At 42.9% G+C, this 21,254-nt stretch overlaps 1 protein-coding gene across 1 annotated transcript in view; it reads left to right on the forward strand.

Annotated features, from left to right (window-relative positions):
* The window catches only part of LOC147747101 (vitamin D3 hydroxylase-associated protein-like), a 374,791-nt gene that overhangs the window by 57,167 nt on the left and 296,370 nt on the right, over positions 1-21,254 (forward strand). The window contains exon 2 of the mRNA XM_086952349.1: positions 19,939-20,052. Coding sequence (XP_086808475.1) covers positions 19,939-20,052 — 114 coding nt within the window. The remainder of the gene's footprint in view (positions 1-19,938; positions 20,053-21,254) is intronic.

Here is a 21,254-nt window from a genome sequence, read left to right on the forward strand (position 1 = left end):
ATATCTCTAGGTACATCAGCAAAACTCGACGGATATGGGATATCATAATTTGCGCTATGTTTCGGACTGGGTGTATCTGAAGAGACTGTCAATGTACCTATTTCACTGATCATTGATGCATTACTTAATTTTCTGTCATGCTGGAATGCAAATATGTGATAAGTTGCTTTAGACTATGTTATATGAGAAAACGCCTTTGTCGTACTGCATGTGGATGATGTACAGCAGTGTTTCCCAAACTGTGGTCCGCGGACCCCCAGGGGCCCGTGACACATTCCCATGGGGGTCCTCAGGTAGCACTTTTAAAAGCACTGCAAAGTTCCTTGTATAATTAGCAGTTTTCGAGCAACAATAAAAGTGTCAAGATAACGCCAGCGATTAATGTACATGCTGAAGAGAGATGAGTTTTGTCCAGTGGCAGCTTTGACTTCTCTAATGTAGCACATAGGGTTAATATGCCTACTGCAAAGAACCTGTACTATGCATTTTCAAAAACAGTATTTTATGTACATAGGTCAGTGGGTTACTGCTTTTTTCACAGAGATTCTTTTATTACTGTGCAGTTCATAAGTGACAATTGTAATCTAGCGCAGTGACCTATAAACTGGTATCAAAAAGCTGCTTGCAAACTGCAAGATACAAGTTAGTAAAATGTTTTTACCCAGTCTTTCATTGTCCTGATGCTGCTAAAAAGGTTTTTTCTTGGGGGAGAGCCTCCCAAAGCCCCCTTTGTAGGGGTCAAGCTCACTCACTGAACTTGGTGTGCACTGTATGGGGACTGGTCTGAAAACATTTGCCATGGCTGCTTTGGGTTTTCTGTCTGGGCCTGGCTGAAGGAAGAGCCTCGTACTACGAAATAAACCCTACCATTTAAAAGTTAGTCACTGAGATGCAGCACCAACCTTCCCATTAATTTTTTTGTTTAAAATTTACTTCAGTATAAAATACTAACATCCTTAGAAATTTGAGTGTTCTTATGTGTGCACATGAGTGTATTGTTTTCGAATTACAGTTTTAATATTTGAAATTAAAATTCTACACATTGCTTGGCGGTCCCCGGCTTCCAGTCGTGACTCAATGGGGGTCCTCAGGAGTAAAAAGTTTGGGAACCACTGATGTACGGCATTCCTGGCTGTATTACTGTGAGTGTTTTTCAATATAAAATCGAGTGCATCGGTATCTACTGCACTCTAAACGCACCGCTTTCTGTGCGATGTCCTTCTGTGTCAAACAGTAAATTGGGCCCAAGATTTAGTGTTTTAGAGGTATTCTGCCTCCGTCCTAGTGTCAGGGGGTTTATAGAACTCTGGCAGAACGCACCACTTTCTGCTGCTGACATCATTTCTAGCAGTTATACAAAATATAGCTGTTAAAATGTAGAGCGAGCAGATTAAAATATTCCTGGCCTAAAGCACAGGACACTTCCCTGTTAACTGCGCGGTTAGTGATTCTAAGGATGGTGATGATGGTTTGGTTCCCCTCGTGGGGTTCGTCTCCTGGCTACTAAAACGGATTCCCTTCACCAGTGCTCACTGTGGGAAAATCTACAACCTGTAAACAGTCTACTCACTGAGAGTGCGATTCACAAAGAGCCTCCGTGGTTGTGGTGGAGTCTTTGGACTTGTGGGGGGTATCTCCGTAGTGGGGAACTATAGTGTGAAGATTCGCCCTCGACTGCGGAGCCGCCGCCACGTCTGTAAAGGCTCTTTGTGAATCGGGCTCTGAGACGCCAAACGACACCGAAAGCCCAAAAGATTAGCGAGTGCTGCACAAAACAAAACCAAAAAATACCAATAAGGCTCAACAGACCACTCTTCATCCTCAAGGCTGTTAGATTTCCTCATGTACATTAGGAGCTGTTTCTCCCTCCCCATTCGCCGAGGTTGTCACCCTTGTAAGAGGAACAGATGTGATGAGGTGATAGATTTTCTGAATTTAGTAAGTAACAAAAATAATGGGTTTGAAGAAAAAAAAACAGTTGGAGGAATAGATCTTGTAGGTCCTGTGTTGCAGAATTTGATTGATAACAAATCATCTACAACTGAATCCTCTATTTCAGCAGCAAGTATCATCATCTGTTCCTGCTTGGTGGTCAAAGTATTTCACAAGTCATTTGTGTACCCGCCAGTTCAACAAGCCGAGGGTGCCCTCAGCACGAGCACCAGGTACATTATACAAGGACAGATTCATTTGCAGTGTGCATTTTAGTAAGCATGGGGAAGATTAAATGATTTGCCCAGAATCGCAGGATGTTGAGTTGACGCGGAGACTTGAACGTGGCTCCCCAGCTCCAAAGTTGGAAGCTCTGGCCATTATTCAAACCCTCTCCCGATAGTGTAACATTTACTTTTAGTAACGGTTTAAATCTTATCCAGAGACAAAATTGACTAAAACAAGTCTTTCCTTATTGCACGAAGTATTTATGTAAGTCACGCATGACCTCTGATCATTCTAATATGGGCCTTCTGGCACTAACATTCTGGCCACATTGAAACTTTCAAGTGCCATACCTTAGAGCCAGTAAAATATATGGTAGAGTCACAGCGTAACATATGAACTTTATTAACGAAAAAGAAGGTTGAAAACTTCAAACGAAGGTCACTTGAGTCATATGTTTAAATAAACAGTTTTCTGAGGTACCAGGAATTGGAATGTGCCCTGCTGTGAAAGGTAGCAATACAGAATTTTATAGGCTAAAAGCATACTCCACGTCTGAAGTCCCCTCTTTCTTCACGCCAACTTCCATCATTCATAACATTCCACACTCCAATTCCATCTGCCAACACACACCACGTTGCATCTGCTACCTATGAAAATTCCATCCAAGTTGGAGACACCAGGCACATGTCACACAGCTTTTCCCCTTTAACTAATGTGCAACCAACAAATACAAAATTAAGATCAGACAAGGGAATATTCACACATGGAACCACCCAACCAGCTGCTAACCTTATGCAACCAGGCTAAATTGTAATCAGAAAATCTAATGGGAGCTTTCCTACATCTTAAACATTTCCTCCCAATTCTCTCCACTGCGCATAGGAAATTGGAATGTACATCGTCCACTGCTTTCGAGATTTTGAAGAACATCGAAACTACAGCCTGTTCTTTCAATCTCACTTCTCAACCCAGATAAACATTTACTGCCATGTAACTACTCCTACCCTAAGACATTACTCTCCTCTGAACCACAACATCTCTTCCTGGCTCACCACTAGACACAGATACTCTGCTTAAATTCCATACAGATCCACTGGCGACCGTCACTGCACCATTCAATACTTTGGCAACCTTCATGGCATTGGGCCACATGGTTTCACCCCTTCTCAGTCCTTCAGTTAGTTTCAATCTCATGGACAATCCTGCATTGGTTTTCCTCATTGATGCACACACTCCACTTTTTCCATCTCTAACCTCATCTTGTGCTTAGACTCATCCTGTTTTGGGATTGGTTCTGTTCACCAGCAATGATGCCATCAACGCCTTCCTCTAGGTCCTTCCACCTTCAAAAGTCAGCTGCACAGATTCTTTGATTACTCAATTGAACCTCCATCTGGTACACAGCAATTCTCTTATGAATTACAAAAGATCTCCCCAGATATGTTTCAAACTTTGTACTGGTAAACTAAGGTCCATTTTCTGATATCAAAAACTGTGGCAATGCTTCCTCACAAAATACTCCTTCCCACAAATCAATCAGGACCTCAGTGGGGGCGTATTCAACCACCTTTACCTCCAGCCACTTTGTAAAATAGTCAATCAGAACTGAGGCAAACTTGCATCTTTTTGTGGGAGCCGTAAACGGACCTAACCCATCTAGTCTCAATTTCTTCAATAGCCCCTTGGGAAGAGACACAGGAGCAGAGGCAGATATACATGCCTCAGCCACTTTATCACTTCTGGAACAACATTTGCATCTTCTAGCCATACATACTGTTACCATCTCATGTAATCCAGGCTACCAGTAATCTTCACAAAATTACCTTTATTGTGGCTGACATTCCCAAATGCCTGCTAAGGAATTAGGTAACTATTATATTACTGAAAGCATTGGTAGGGACAGCTATGTATGTCTCCTCCCAAGAGTATGACATTTTCTAAGGCAATTCACCTTGAACCTCTACAAATTATTTTTCTTCCCTTGACCATTTCCTTTCATCTTGCCATCCTGACCTGGGGCAGTCCCTCATCAGCACAAAATTGGATCCTGCCAAGACTCATCCAACCAAACCTCCTCAGTGCAAACATCCTTGTGTTCATGATCTCACCCAAGTGTTGCATCAGCAACAGTAAAAACTACTTCACCTTTAAATTCTTAACCTCTACCAGGCAATAAAATGTAGCGAATGCAATTTGCCAGACATGATTAATAACGTATTGGTAATTCTGCAATTTAGCTGCGAACTGCAGCCAGCCACCCAGTCATCACTCTTCCATTCATATTAACTGTCACTTGAATTTCTTTAGAGTTTTATATGGCCTCACCTCGAACCGAAGATATCAGAGCTCTTTATGTGAGCGCCAGTTTTGTTACACAAGGACACATTCACTTTTTGTTAGTCATGGGGAGATTAAGTGATTTGCCCAGAATCACAGGATGTTTAGGTGTTGTTGCGATACTCGAACCCGGTTTCCCAGCTATAAGGTCGACCACTCTAAGGCTACATCCTCTCCGACATTGCGACAACACAGCTCCCACTTGAATCGACAGCCACCACATATTCTCACTTTCTTTGCCCAGTGCAAATGGTTTTAGACCGGGATTATGAATAATGTTTTCCTTGAGAGATGCAAAAGCTCCTAGTTTGGCTCTCTCTTCATCAAAACTTTGCATTTCTCCCATTAACACCCTCTATGGTCCCACATTTGATGCATAATCTTTTCGAATTTCCCATAAAAATAAGATAGACCCAAAAATAATATCATGGGTTCCGGAGCATTCAGGTTTCTCTCAACTGGACTGTCCTTTGGCTTGATCCCATCCTTAGAAATTAAATTGTATGGCCTAAATACTCCACACTGTCCCTCCTAAAATTTTAAAGTTAAACCCCTCTCAGACAAGGCTTGTAGAACTCTGTTAAGTCTGGTGTTTTGCTGCTTCACATTCTCCCCAAACACCAGTAGGTTGTCTTGGAATGCAACTGCACTGTCTATACCCTTCAAAGTTTACTTCTTCATCATTTGAAGGCTTGTCAAACCACTAGCAAGACCAAAAGGCACACACTTCAATTGAAACCTGTCTTTGGTAGTGATGGCAGATGGTCCTCTTTCTCCAGGATTATCTGGTGGAAGGCTCTGGATAAATCTAATTTAGAAAACACTGCCGTCTTACCCGAGGTGGAGATTGTTGTGCATATTAGGAAGAGGGTAATAATCCACCAAAAAAACGTACGATGCGCAAATCTACAGATAGGCACCCTTTTGTGAACACCAATTCACCAACCGGCCAGGTGTAGCGGAAATGACATCACATGGCATTTGTTGACTTACACACACACTTATATCTATCTATCTCGCTGCAGAATATTATGACTAGCACTCACAGGGAATCATAATCCGTTTTATTACATTATTTATGTCTTTGCCAAAGTGTATGATACCATTGAGAACTGACTTCAAGGTCTCTGTTACAAATCAGCGCCATCTTCTAATCTTACTATTCTTCTATTTTGAAATGCATGACATTCAGAGTAATAATTACATTGTTCTTCATGAGACTTATTCAATAATTTCATTATACAGTCTGCGTGCATTTATCACAGCTCATGTTTACAATTGAAAACGGTGCCCTCGATGTGTGAACCATATTTCTCATCATAAACATTTGCCCTGTATGGGCATGCATTTTAAATTTGCACCATCTTGTAATTTACCATTCAATATATTTCATGTCCATGTAACTTCAAAAACACTAATCTGTGTCATTTCATAATCATGACATTGTTCAATAATTTTATTCCATAATTTTTCTACTTCTCTTGTCACTATTCGGGTTATGTCCGCTGATAATTCATCATGCTTGTTATATAGACAAGCTATATTTTTAATATCTTGCCCTCAATGGGATTTGATTCACAGATAGTCACATATCATTTCATTTTGTTTAGCTGCTCCTTTCTTTTGCTTGAATACAAATAGGCCTTGTGTTCTGTACTACTCTACAAGCGAACCCCCATCTCTTCACTCCCATTTAGACTGAGTGGTGTTTTGGTTTCTAGGTCTATGGTATATCTCGATTCCAGTCTACTTAGTTTAAGCTCTCCATTACCCCCTCATTCTTCTATGGGTTCATGATCCAAACAGAAATATTTTAAGAAGTTTGTTTCTTTGATGGTGGGGCTCAAAATGTCTGGCCACTGGGTATGTGGCATTTTTATTACCGATTCCCCTCATATGTTCTAAAATCTTTTGTTTCACAGGATGGATAGTACTGCCTATGTATTTAAGTTAGTGATATAGAACAGGAGTAAGACCCATAGACCTCACTGGGACTGGGTATAAAGTATATAGAGAACACAATGTCCCAACAGGTAACAAATTGAAAGGCAGTTTAGTTATGTATGCAAGGAGCATTACATTAGAAGGAAACAAGGAGGCTCAATTGGTTAGTGCATGGCTTGTAATTCACCAGTTTGTAGAAATATTTACACATGGGAATACAGTTGAAAGCAGCACGGTACAAGAAAATTGTGACAACCCAAAGGCACTTGGTGACAAGGTGATATATACAAGTGAAAGGTGGCGACGCAAGTGAGGTGAACGGCGCAAGGTGACAAAATTATGTACAATGGTGGCTCAATGGTTAATAAATTATAGTCCTTTGTAACACATTAGATCATTGTTATGAGCCCAACGTAATATTGCGCCAAACAATTGCGCTGTAGTGTCGACGGCGTTTCGATCCACAATGATTTGGGATCTTCTTCAGGACAGGGTTGACGAGTTGGTATAGTGCTGATGCTTGAAAAGACGCTGGTCCAGAATGTACCAATGGCGTCAGGGCGTGGTAGAATCCAAGGGAAAAATTAAATTTGTAAACAGCATGGATCTCCAGGAATTCGAGATCGCCAGCGTCTGAATGAATCTTAGCTGCTGTGGGGACCTGAATCACACGATGAAGTTCCGACCTGCGGCGGAATGAACTGCAGTTAATTGCGCCGCAGGTCGGAACTTCATCGTGTGATTCAGGTCCCCGCAGCAGCTAAGATTCATTCAGACGCTGGCGATCTCGTCCATTCCGGCACGGACGCCATTACAACCCAGACATGCCGATTCTCTGGCGATCTCGAATTCCTGGAGATCCATGCTGTTTACAAATTTAATTTTTCCCTTGGATTCTACCGCGCCCTGACGCCATTGGTACATTCTTGACCAGCGTCTTTTCAAGCATCAGCACTATACCAACTTCTTTTGTTAAATAATGGATGTTGTGTGCCAATTCTGACAAATTCCTAATCACCTCCAAGTCTTATATACAATATTCTAACTGTCCTGAAAGATCTTGGCAAAAATTAGCTCTAGACCTCCTTGGACCATACGATAACATCTGTTCTTGCAAGTCGTATGTGGTTGTACTTATTGATTATTTTCCAAAGTGGGTAGAGTATAAATGGATTTCCCAACCTGCCTCTAAAGTTGTACAGCATTTTTAGGAGAATGTTTTCATAGAGAGGGACTTCTTGATTGCATTGTTTCTGACAATAAAGTGCAATTTACCTCTGTTGACTTTGGTAGTTTCTTGCGTGTCAGAAATATTAAACACCTTAAAACTGCCTTGTACTCGCCACACATGAATGGTCAAGTGGAAAGGTTTAATAGTCATTGTTGATTCTAAGTAATCTACTCGTGTCAACAGAGTTGATGTGGAAAATGTTGTTGCAGAGAAAATATAGGCCTATCATACAACTCCTCGTTCCATTACCGCGTTCGCTCCTTTAATGATGCTTAAAAGTCGGCCTCCCAAGTTGAGCTTTACATCCTCTTGGATGAAGGAGAGGAGTCCGGTGGTTGATTTGAAAGAGCTTTATCTTAAGGCTTGGCAGAACGTCCTTGACCATCAGAATTCTAAAAAAAAAAAAAAAAGCAGCATGCATCTATTGATCAAACGGTCTTGTGTGACTCTAGTTCTCAAGTTTCAAAATGTTTATCTGAGGGACACACCAGAAATTTGTAGGTCGTGATTATATCAAAATCAAATTACCTTTTCATGTCAAAAAAGGTATTTCAAAATTTCTAAGAAGATCTTTGGCAGATGTTTTACCTTTAACAACAACTCTAAACTAAACTATGGGTCTTAGTGGGGTGTTAATAGGCTGTCTAAGATTCAGAAAACATGTTTTGGATTCATTTAATATTCAAAACTTGCATCTTGGATGTTCCTCACAATTTTACACTTTTTCAGATGATTTGGCGAATTTTCCGTCATCCACTAATGAGGTTCTTTCTAAGCAAGATATCATACCTGGAAAATAAGTAATCCCTGAGACTGTTGATACGTTTGTGGATGATTTAGTTTCTTAGGATTTATAAAGTTCTGTTGGGGATTCCAATGTTGTGGTTCAGCAAACAAAAGAGATTGTCTCTTTGAAGGATATTTCTATCCCTGAACGTCCTAGAAGGGATATTGCTTTACCAGAAAAATGTAGTGATTTAGTTATGTTTTAAAGTTGTCTGTCTCCTTCCAGGACTTGAGACGGGATTATGGCCTCCCGGAAACGGAGCGCATGCGATATATGCAGGCGCGCCACTGGGCATTACAACCCCAAGTGCGCGACGCGGCACACCGGGAAATTACGGCGTATGAGCATAGGTTAATTACTCGCACGTCGGACGCTAAACTGATTTCAGACCTGTATAGAATGCTGCAGCCCCTCTCCTTTCATATTTACAACCCCGGTCGGGAACGTTGGGAGCGAGAGCTCGGGCGCGAGCTGAGCCATAAAGAATGGGAACACATCTCCTTCCGCGCACGCCATTCGGCTTACCACACCGGTCTTACAGAGACCTTCACTAAAATCTCGACCTACTGGTACCGTACTCCGGAGAAACTGCACGAGATGGACAGGGCAATACCAGTGACGTGCTGGCGCAACTGTGGCAACACTGGTACACTAACACACATTCTATGGGAATGCCCCCTGCTGGCTCCTTACTGGGAAGAGGTCTTGGGCGAGGTGGACAAATGCTTTGGGATAGAACTGCCTAGATTCCCGGCCTATGTCCTGCTGGGGCTGCCGAATGGGCTGATGTACCCCCTTAGGTCTAAGAGAGGTAGACAGATAGCGATTGCGCTGGGGTCAGCGGTGCAGAATATTCTCATACACTGGCGCACCACAACACTTCCCTCTGTAGTTGGTTGGCTACACAGATTATGGCACGTTCTTGGAATGGAGAAGATGTCCTTAGTAGCCCTGGGGGACACTGATACCTTTGAGGAATTGTGGGAGCCCTTTCACTGCCTGTTATGTTCCGAGTTTCGAGAGATCACCTGCCCTAGATACCTTCGGTTGTTGAGGCTGACGCCGCCACCAGACCCGCCTGCTTGATTGGGTGGGGTCGGTATTGTATAGCAGAGATTCATGGAGAGTTCGCAGTAGTGGAGACTGTAGACATTGGCACAGTACAGGGGGTGGGTTGGGATATGGTAGTTGGGGGTTTTGTTTGGTTGGGTAGGTTTTTGGAGCGGGGTTGTTTCTCCTCCCTTCACCCCCCCCCCCCTTCCTCTCTTCCCTTCCCTTCCCCCCCCATTTTTTCCTTACCCCCCCCCTTTTTTCCTTCATTCGTTCTCTCCTTTGTCCCTCCCTTCCTGACTTTCTTTCCTTCCCCCATCCCGTCCCTCCCTCCCTTTCTCCCCCCCCCCCCTCGTTGTCTGTACGTGCCCACAGGTGCGAAAGCTATGCTCCCGAGTCGGATGGAGCCCCTTGCAAAATTGTGACTGCATTGTTGTACTTGCTGTATAATGCGAACTGATGTGCGGTTCCTGTGGTTCATTTGTTCCCTGCCCCCTTGTGTCCTACCCCACCCTGCTTCAATAAAATACTTTAAACCTAAAGTTGTCTGTCTAGACGGCTTTATTATTTACTGCATCATATTGTCTCTCTTTGTTTTCTCTTTCTTTTTCAATTTCTCAGAGGTGTTCTACTTTTGCTGTTATTTTTGGTTCTTTGGGGGGAGGCATGTGTAGTTTTCCTTCCGTCTCTTGGCGCAAGATGCATTATTTTGTACCTCGCACTAAGTGATGCTATCAAGAACGAACGTCGGTTCCGTTTTGTATTTGTAAAGTCAGTTGCTGTTCCTGCCTATCTTAGTTGGGACGTGTGGTTGCTGGGGACCTGTAGGTACGATTAAACCAGTTCCTGTTCACTTTACCTGTGTGGTTTGATCTTTTCAGACTGTTACTCATCCATTGGACTATATTGCTCATGCAGTTGCTAAAACGAAGTGCTGTCAATTCAGTGTTGTTCGAAATTCATACAATCCGCTGTGTATCATCTGCATATGCTACGGGAGCAAAGCCAAAAGATCAAATATCCTTCCTTAAGGGAGCCACATAGTGTTTTTCTAGAACCTCGGGTGGTAGAGGCAGTCGGTAGATGGGGCAGAAATTCTTTACTTCTTTAGGACCAAGTGTTGGCCTTTTTAGCAACAGGATGATAGAAGCCTTTTTCCATTGTAGCGGAAATCTCCAGATCCCAAAATGGAATTCAACAACTGAGTGAGATGGTGAGATTGTACCTACAATCTCATGCATTATTTTAGGATGGAAGGGATCTGAGGTACTCCAGATTTCGTTTGACGGACCAGTTCAGTCTCTCTTTCCTCCAGAAGCAAGGGAAATTTTATTAAGGGGCTTCCTCCCATAGCCGTATTATGTTGAACGATGGAACTATTTAGCAAGTTATCCTTAGTAATACATTTGTTAAAAATTCCCTCTACCTTTTCTTGAAAGAAGACTGCCAGTTGGTCGCAAAACATCTGACAGGGGGTGAAATCGGGTTATAAGGTAAATTAGACAATGTCTCAACAGTTTTGAACAAATCTCTGGTGGAGTTCTGAGCAGCTTGTTTTTTTCCCTGCGAAATACTTAGTCTTTTGAGAGACAACCAGGTTTTTAATATTCTTGAATTAGGTTGTTGTGTCCTCTGCTTTATATTAATTCCTCATGACTTTTTTTTACAGCATTTATGCATCAGCTTCTTGACCTTAAAGGTGGACCCCTGGCACAGGTGGTCTACTTCTTGATATTCCTTTTTAGTAGGGCATGTTTAGTAATTGCTTTTCCTAACCACTCCAAGTATGTACTTGTTGTAAGGTTCTTATCTATTGCAGTGCCAGGGGTTGCAAGGGGCAAGCCTTGGTCACAGCTGTGACCCCTGGCGACCCCTAAATGACATCCATGCCCGTTCCCTCATCCCCTGAATTGAAATTACTAAATAAAGCCACACATTGGGAAGATTCTGTTGGCTCTATTACATCTTTTATGCACAAGTTTTCCAATATATCTCAACTTAGACCTTCGGGACAGTGGCATAGTCCTTACTCTGTGTTTGACAGGTATGGCTCCATCAATAGCTTTGGTCAATTTTTCAGAATTAGAGGAACTGCCTAGAAAAGACAGAGCAAAATTTGTCCCGTAAAGCCTTAAGATAATCTCACTTGCATGCACATATTCTTATTCATATATCCTTGGTTCCCTCCTGTAACATAAACTAGGGGATCCCCCCATGAATATACTCCTGTTCCCATCTTTATTCAATGGGACCATCCAAATATACCTCCACCTTTCTCTGAAAGATGCACCTTGCCTGCCACCTGTCCTTTACCCTTTATTTTTCAATTCACTCCCAATATATCTATCCTGTGACCACCATAGCTTCCTAGTTGGACATCTGTGGGTAAGAGTTTTCTTCCCTCTGCAATTCTTGCACCAGATCTTATACGGAATGATTACACTCATGAATACACCATCAATTTCACTGGACAACCATTTAAATACATATTGTATTTGGGTCAACCATTGCTCTTTCTCTCTGCCCCTACACTCTAGACTGTGAGATCAAAATTTGAATCTCCCTCATCTACTTTTCTCACGACCATGCTACCTCTCCAACTCTTACACACTCTCCCAAAATGTCCTTTTTCCTGCACCTGTTGCAGAATTTACCAAGAGCCTGGCAGGTTTTTGTGTTGTCCATGTGACTTCTCCTATCATTTCTTATCAGCATAGTCCTTTACTTTCTTTTTGTCGTCCACATTGGTGTCTTTTTTTGATATCACACTGACATCATCTCCTGATTCTCCAGATGTGGGATCATATTCAGGACTGGGCCATTTACAGCCAAAGCCTGAGAGAGATATTGAGATGCAGGGGGAAAGAGAGCAAAGGAATTAGCCGGTGCCCTGCAATGTTTGTTATGTTATGTTATGTTATATATTGATTTATAACGCGCTCCGTTATTTGAGACTGTCCTGGCGCGGGAAGAAACTGAATCAGAGTAATTAGGGAATCCGCTATTCATGATCTATAAAAAGGTGAGTTTTTAACAGTTTTTAAAAATTGATCAGGTTGGGAGAGTGTCTTAGAGCATCAGGAAGGGCGTTCCACATCTGAGCTCCCCTTACCGTCAGAGATTGCCCCCCCAGGCGAACTCTCTTGAATCTGGGGACGACCACCTGCTTTCGGGAGGCAGATCGCAGCTGACGGGTCGGTAGGTAGAAGGTAAATCTTTTAGCAAGGTAGGGTGGGCATGGTCCATGCAGGGCTTTATAAACAAGGACCAGAGTCTTAAAGCGCACTCTTTGGGCCACTGGAAGCCAGTGAAGCTCCTTCAATTGTTTACGAACGCTGAGCCTCCTCGGGATGTTATAGAGGAGTCTCACTGTTGCATTCTGGAATCTCATACAACACATCCAAGCAGCTACACACATCAAAGTTCACACTTGACCAAGCCTGGTCTATTAATCTCACTCTTCAGTATCTAGAAATATACCCTTGCTTATGGTCAGATCATTACCTAATTAGCTTTACTGTATATAACATTACTCTGTCCAACTGTGCCCCATCAAAAGAGCTCATATAGGAATTGGAATCACATACATTTGGAATCCCTATGTGACACCCTGAACAGCAAGCTGCCAGTAAGGCTGGACAATAAAGATAATCTGGAGAGCGAAATTACAAATTAACAACTGAATGCTATAAACATTCATGCTCCTCTACAAACTGAACTTCTCGTATCAGGTGGCATGAAGCATCCAAATGGTTTACTGTTGACCTAAACTCAGAACACGTCAGGCAGAAGGGAAATGGCGAAACTCGACTGAATCTAGAGAACATTACAAGACAAACCTAATGGTATACAAAAAAAAGCCATTCTGGGGGCAATTTTTTTTTTCTCCAACAAAGTATGAAACTCAAATAATAAAACCTAAGATATTTTTAACAGTACGGGAGTTATCCAACCCAAATCATGTGACCCCTCCGATCCCTCCACACACAAATTATGCAACGATAAAAACTTTTTTTGGATAAAATTTAGAAAATTCAGGAATCCATAGATGCCAACCATAAAGATATGGAAGATCGGTCAGGAAATACCAACACTGATTCCATGTCCACCCTCTCACGTCTAAGCAGATAACAGTTCTTGGAACATCTAAACAAAGTAAAATCATGTTCCCCTAATGATGTCGTCCCCCTCGCATGCAAAAATCCATATTTACAGCATTCCTAGAGACCACTCTCTCTCTCTCTCTACTGACTCTTTCCTTAACCCAAGGGACAGTTCCACAAGCCTTTAAAGAAGCCGTGATCATTTCATTTCAGAACAAACAAGGTGTTGACCCCCAGATGCTGGACAACTCTAGGCCTATATCCCTCCTTCCCTTCCAAAGTATTAGAGACATATGTAACCAAACTTCTCAGCACTTTTATAGAAGACACTAACTTCTTAAACTCACATCAGGCAGGGTTCCGCTCATCCCACTCTACTGAATCTACAATTGTATCCATCATGGATGACTCAAAAAGAAAGGTTGATGAAGATTGTACTAAAGCCTTGATTCTCCTGGACTTGTCTGTGGCGTTCGATACAGTCAACCATGACATCTTGGTCGAATTTATTGCTGCAGCAGGTCTCGGAGTTGCTTCCTTAAATTGGTTTCAATCCTTCCTAGAAGATCAGAAACAGTCAGTGTGGCTCTCTCCTTACAAATCCGACACTGTCATCCTGAAATGTGGAGTACCCCAGGGCTCTTTCTTGTCCCCGCACCTCTTTTGATGTATATAATCGCCCCCTTATTGTCACGCTTCATCAGCTGGGCATCCAGATTTACAACTATGTTGACAACATGAAGTTTATTTTCTCCATCAATGACTCTACCGACTCCAAGGAGTTCCTCAGGAATACCATGCTGTTCATTAGAAATTGGATGAACAAAAGTCAATCAATTAAAACTAAACACTAAAAACTGAAATCATCATCCCTAACAACAAACTTTCGCACTGGACTCCTACCCATTGGCCCACTGAGTTGGGACCTCCTCCTGTCCCTACGAATTCGATATAGAGCCTAGGCATACATATCGACTCGGAACTCGCCATGAACACGCGGATTAGGACGGTCACCTCCTGGCGGAAGCTAAGAAAAGTCTGAAAGTTTTTCAGCAGAGAGGCCAGCATTCAAATCATCATTGACTTGATCCTATCAAAAATCGATTACACTAATGCAATCTACCTAGGCCCCCAGTGCAACCTGAAACACTGCCTGCAGCTGATACAGAACCAGGCAGCTACAATTATCTATCAGCAAGGCAGATTCTGTCACGTCAAGCTGCTGCTAACGGAGCTGCACTGGCTCCCAGCGGAGCAGCGTTCCATGTTTAAAACAGGATACATCCTGTTCAAAGCTTTACATGGTGCTGGTCCAAAGTACATATCCTCAAAAATTCACATTTACTTTACACAGTGACCTTAAGATCCATGCTCATGAATTGATTGGTGGTTCTGGAGTTCAGACGTAAACAAATGGAAGTGTTGCATTTCTCAATACAGAGACGCAAATTTTTGAACGCTCTGCCCGCCTCATTGAGACTAGAAACGTACCATTTGGCTTCAGGAAAATGCTGAAGACCTGGTTTTTCACCCAAACTTGCAGCTAGACCTGGACCTCTCTAATCTGTGACTCCAATGGGAAACATTAGCGCCAAGAGACCGGTTGGTGAATGGGCGCTCTACAAATCTTCAACAGAACATAGTAGGAAGTTAATGGATCCACAATCAGTCCAGCTATAAGCCCTTGACTGAGGGAGACATTTAGGCTCACTGGTCAGTGATGGATTGGCATGAATAACTGCATAAACACTACTGCTACAGTTAAATGCCAAGTAATGGAAGGGCAAACCCCAGCTAAGACTTCTAAATGAAGGGAAAGTAAGGAAAGCCACCATCATTCATGAAATGGAAAGAGTTGCTAGAGAAAAAGGAGAATCTAAAACTGAGAATCAATTAGTGCAACCAGAAGCAAAAGTCAGGGTGTGAGTAATCATAACCAAGCCAACTACCACAGTTCAAACCATCTCCTAACACACTCCAATTCTATTTTCCAATACACATTATATTGCATCTTCTACCTCTGACCAATCACTCCAAACTGAAGGCACCAGATACATTCTACAACCCTGTACTTTTGAGAATCTAACAAGTGTCTTTGTTGACCTAACTAAAGAGTAATCTCAACCATTTCCAAAACAGGAAAATCTGTGTAATATTTGCTAAAGCACTGTAATAGTTTCAACTTGATGCTGGCTTCCATTGGAGCCATCCAAATGTTTTCATGTCTGGATTTGTGTGGTCCAGCTTCTGTCCACATTGGATTTTACTTGTTTAGTTTTTCAGAGTGCCACTATATATATAATTATGGCAGTGCATCAATGACCTGAGCAGGGTGGGAGTTGGTTAGCAACGCTCTGCAGTTTGATTGGAAGAGTTGTAGGACAATGCAGAGTTGAACATTGGCCACTTGGTAAGCTGTTCTGTTAGGGCTGGGTGTTCCCCCAAGGATGGTGGCAATTCAGAAGCCATTTTGGTTTTTAGCTTACCCATCAATAGGAGCTCTGTTTTCAAACCATTCAGCCGAAATAATCTCTTACTCGCTGATCAATGTGGTTCAGACAATTGCCATTGTTGGTTTGGCTCTGATTGCTCTCGCACTGAGAGGTGGATGTATGTGTTTCCTATGTACTTCTGAAATGCATACATCTGCAAAAACATATCCGCTACAGCAGTGCTTAATTTGTAAAATATTAAGTCCAGGTGCTCAAATTTTTGTTGGAGGCCACACCCACTTCCCTGACGCCACCCACTTCCTTCATTGGCTCCACCCCCAGTCTATTGGCTTCACCCACATCCTCAACTGGCACTGCTGAAAGCTAGATGTAATACCGAATCTAACTTCCTACCTTGGAAATATGATGGTTGACTTACAACACGTATTGGTTTTCAAGCTCCTTGGGAAGGATATCTTAATCAAATAAGGCAAAACCACTAAAAGAAACTGGATGCCATGACTTCTGGAAATGAAGATAAAGACCCTAAATTAATGCTGAAAAGACTATCTACTTCTGTTGTATTTTGTGTCGCCCCAGAATTGCTTTTCAAACACTTTACACACTTCTCTGGACCAGTCATTTAGTAAAAGAGAATACCACACCTTACACACTTCTCAATTATTTTGCTCTGAGAATTTGGGAAATTTGCCACTAATATATGTACATTTTGTTGCCAAAGGATATAGGACATTATACAGCTCAGACGCACTAGCCCACTATGAAGGCATCTCTCACAAGAAGATTATTTTGGGCTCTGCTAGAAGCACAATATGCACCTCTATGGCATATGCAGAACCTGTAATTGATTTATGCATATCATTCAGCCCTGTATTATGCCGACATGGACAGCTAAAACATCTGATTATACACATATATCAGATCTCCAAAATGTGCACATATCATAGGCTCATAAAAATGTTGTGTCACAGATATGCCTATTGTATGCAATACAGGCCCTTTATATATGCACAGTATGTCATGCTGTGGTATCTGAAAATTACACTTTTCAGATGTGCAGATGACTTAAGCATTACAGTGCATATAAAGGAGGCCTGCAAACTGGACAGAAATGGTCAGAAATGTCCACCTGTTCAGGTTTCTGTTTGGACCACTCACCCCGCACTCATTCAGACACACCGCTCAGCGACACTCATACAGTCAGAAACCCCATTCTACAAGCATACAGGCACACCCCTCATTCTGCAAGCCTACAGGCACACACCACTCACCCTGCACACTATTTACCGTACACTCATACAAGCACACAACACTCACCCTACACCCATACAGGACAGAGCACTCCCACCCATACAGGACACATCACTCACACCATACAGGACACAGCACTCACCTTGCACTCATACAGGTGCAAAATTCACCCTGCACTCATACAGACACACAGCACTCACCCTGGCCAACAACACATTTACAAACCCAGAAATCATGTGATTTAAGCAGAACGATCCCTAGAATGTTTTGACTTACCTTAATGTCAGAATGCATCATTTATTTTTTTCATTTCCTGTTTATCCTTCCAAAGTGGGCAAATTGAATGAGGCAAATTGAGCTACAGTAACATCGGATATTTGTATAGCACTTAGAAATGCCACAAGTGTGGCGTTTAAGACTAGAGGTAAAAAACAAGATTGTTTTATTCAACCTAATAAACCAAACCACCATACATTTACATATGTTTTAAATGTATTTACATTTTTATTTACTCTGTCATGGTTTTGTCCTTTAAGTACCTTGTGAGAAGAGCTTGCTGCCCACTCGGGCACAGAGGGAATATTACCACTGCTCTTTATTTGTTCATAAAGTCAGCAGCTTTCACCCCCGCCAATACCCCGGGGGCCTTCATGGAGGCCTAGTCATTGAAAGTTAACTAATTATAGGGAGAAAGTGGACTACAGGCCCCACATGAAGCTTTACAAACCAGAACAATGGGTGACTGTCCAGTTGTGAATGGTTTAGAGTGCCAGCATAGTCTCAGGTCTTCGGTGGTGTGAGGGGGGTCCATAAATTGTTTAAGATTGTGTACAATCTACATTCTGGTTAATAAATAAACATGTGCTGGGGAAAGAAAGCATATTTACACTAGTGCTGAAGGCATATCACGAGGAGTGCACCATGTGGTTCTTGATTAGTGACAGCTCCATATCCTTGCAAGCAACTAGCCCCGGGCTAAAAATATCAGTTGGGGCTATGCCTGGCTGCAAATGCATAGGGAAACATTAGAAGCGTGCCAGCCAGTCAGTGATGGGCCTGTGCTACAGCACAGACCCGGCCTTCTGGGTACCCTGGTGTGTCGTTGTCCGATCGGCAGCAGTGCCAGCGTCGGACTTGATCGAGGCGTGGCTGGCTACGGGCACCAGGAGAGTCGGTGCCAGATTAGCTGCAGTTTTATAGGCTTTAATGAGTGCCGATGTCTGTGAACTTCATCACAGGGTGTGTGCTTCAGACAGGGCCGGACTGGCCATAGCGGGCACCGGACAATCCCCCGTTGCGCCGCACGGGTGGGGGGCGGTTTTGGGCCAAACCGGCCCTGTACCAAAATTGGCTGAAAACTGGCCCCGGCAAAGAGCTCAGCGGCACCTGCAACCCCCCCACCCCCCCACCAGTGGGGAGGGGGGGGGGTGGCCGGCCGAGCACTTTGCCAGGGCCGGTTGTGGTTCGCAGTCCGGCCCTGGCTTCAGACACAAACTGAGGGCACGCATGGAAATACCCCTCCACCACCACAGAGAGTGGCAAAAGCGTTCAAGTATTGGCTGGTGAATGGAGGCAGGCAGCTACTCTTGCCATCTCGTAATTCAATGAGACAGATGAGAGAGGAATGTCTGCCCCAGCCATTATGCAGCTTGCCCAGTCAGTGTGTGAAAGACGGCACCGCGGATTGATGGCTTTGCTGGGAGTGAGACGGATGGGACAAGCAGACCGACAGTACTTCTGCGGACGAGAAGTTGTTGAAGTTGCACAAACTCTCCACGATCAGTAGTGAGGTAAATAACTAAAATAAAAAATAAAAATCAATGATGTGCAGAAATGCTTGTAGACCCGGCCCTGGTAATTAAGTGCCGGTGCTAAGCACCGGCAAGCACGGTTTCTGTACATTTTTAAGAGAATGTGCTCACGTCCACTCAATCATGGTAGATTCACAACTTTTATTACTCATGTGGCTCTTTTTGTTGTCTGCCCACAACACTCACAATCTCCTTTTTACCTGGTCATTTTGTTTGTATATACTGTATAGAAGAAATTAAACTTGATGGGAAAATCTTTGCTCCCTGTTGATTGTGCAGACTATTTCCTTACATGGTAATGAGTGCTGAAGAATTAAAAAACATCACCCACCTAGAAGCACGTTGCAGAATTTAAAGTGCAGAATTGCCACTGCCCAGAAGTGTAGGAAGGTTGATTAAATAGCATGGTCAGGAGTGTAGGAAGGTGGATTAAATAGCATGGTCAGGAGTGTAGGAAGGTGGATTAAATAGCATGGTCAGGAGTGTGGGAAGGTGGATTAAATTGCATAGTCAGGAGTGTGGGAAGGTGGATTAAATGGCATGGTCAGGTGTGTAGGAAGGTGGATGTAATGGCATGGTCAGGAGTGTAGGAAGGTGGATTAAATGGCATGGTCAGGAGTGTAGGTAGGTAGATTAAATGGCATGGTTAGGAGTGTAGGGAGGAGGATTAAGAGGCATGGTCAGGAGTGTCGGATTTTTCATTCTTTGAACATGTTATTGACTCTTTAGAATGTTGTTGGCCTATTTGCATGGTTTTTGCCAAGTTAAAGAAACATTTGGTGATAAAAGGTTTTTTATGTTCTTGGTTTAGAATCCTGGGGTAAACTCTGGACCCATCCTTACACTGTCCCTGGTGCAGCTCACTGAGAAGATCCAGAACGGTTCCCTCTCCCCTGAGTCTGTCCTTTATACATACATTGAAAAGGTGAGTCAGTGGTTTTAATTTGTACTGATGACTAATAATGATGTAGCTGCCCCAACCTGAGTGAAGAACCTCAAAAGTAAACACCAAGATAATTTGCTGATTAGTAGGAAAGAGCATAAAAAACACTATGTTCCATTTAGGGTCATGTAACTTTCAAGTGTAGCGCTGTGAATCATCTGTGCTTTTCATAGTCACTGAGTCGCATGTAAAGCCACTTGACCACTGATACACCTCAAAGCAATGTCACTGGTGTCATTTGTCACATGGTCTTAGAGACCTGTTGGTTACTGTTTTCATGGTGCTAGATATTATGTATCTTGAGGGCTCATCCCAGTACTCAGGAGTCCCAACTGGATCATGTTCTTCCTGCGAGCAGATGGTGACTGCATCCCCTGTTCTAAAGTTAATGTCTGTCCGGACAGAGATTGGAGTGAACATCAAATTTTATCACATATGTCTTCCACTCATGGGCCAGACAAACAGTTGGGTTTCTTAAAAGAAGCCTCACCCACCAACCTAGTTGGTGGCATGCTTCATCATTGGGTTCCCACCTCAGATGCCTAGTGCGGGAAACATCACTTACAACGCATTTATTACAACGCACTACCATTACAACGCAACCATTACAACGCAAACCATTACAACGCATTGCGCTGGGGGGTGCTCTAGGATAGGGAATATATTTAATTTACTATCCAACACCTTCCCTACTATCCACGGGGACTGGAGTTGGAATAGTAAATTAAATAAATCACTATCCAGCGCTTAAAAGCACTATGCGTTGTAGTGGTATGCGATGTAAAAACCGCGTTGTAACAGCAGGCGTTGTAATAGCCTGCGTTGTAACAACACCAATCCCCTAGTGCATCTAAGGTGTGCTACAACACCTGATTACAGCGTAGCAGTTTTTTCCATGTGACGCAGTGAATTTGTGAAAGAATTAAAACTACCTCAAGGGAAATTTTATTCGTGGATCCCCTGGGTAGGGTTAAAAGCCATGATGGTGGATGTGAAGTGAGAAAATAATGGTCTCCCACATCCTAGTGTTACGTTGACCTGTTTCGGCCAATCTTGTGTGATGTATGAGTCACAGTGGCTTTCTTAAGGACTAAGCTGCTAGGATTATCCTAATCCTGTCTCTTATTACTATTTATAGATAGGCACAGTCTGCCTGGAAGGTCAAAGAAGTTGGCTTGTCGCAC

This window comes from Lissotriton vulgaris, chromosome 1_1, assembly GCF_964263255.1.
Source record: "Lissotriton vulgaris chromosome 1_1, aLisVul1.2, whole genome shotgun sequence".
Classification (NCBI taxonomy): Eukaryota; Metazoa; Chordata; class Amphibia; order Caudata; family Salamandridae; genus Lissotriton; species Lissotriton vulgaris.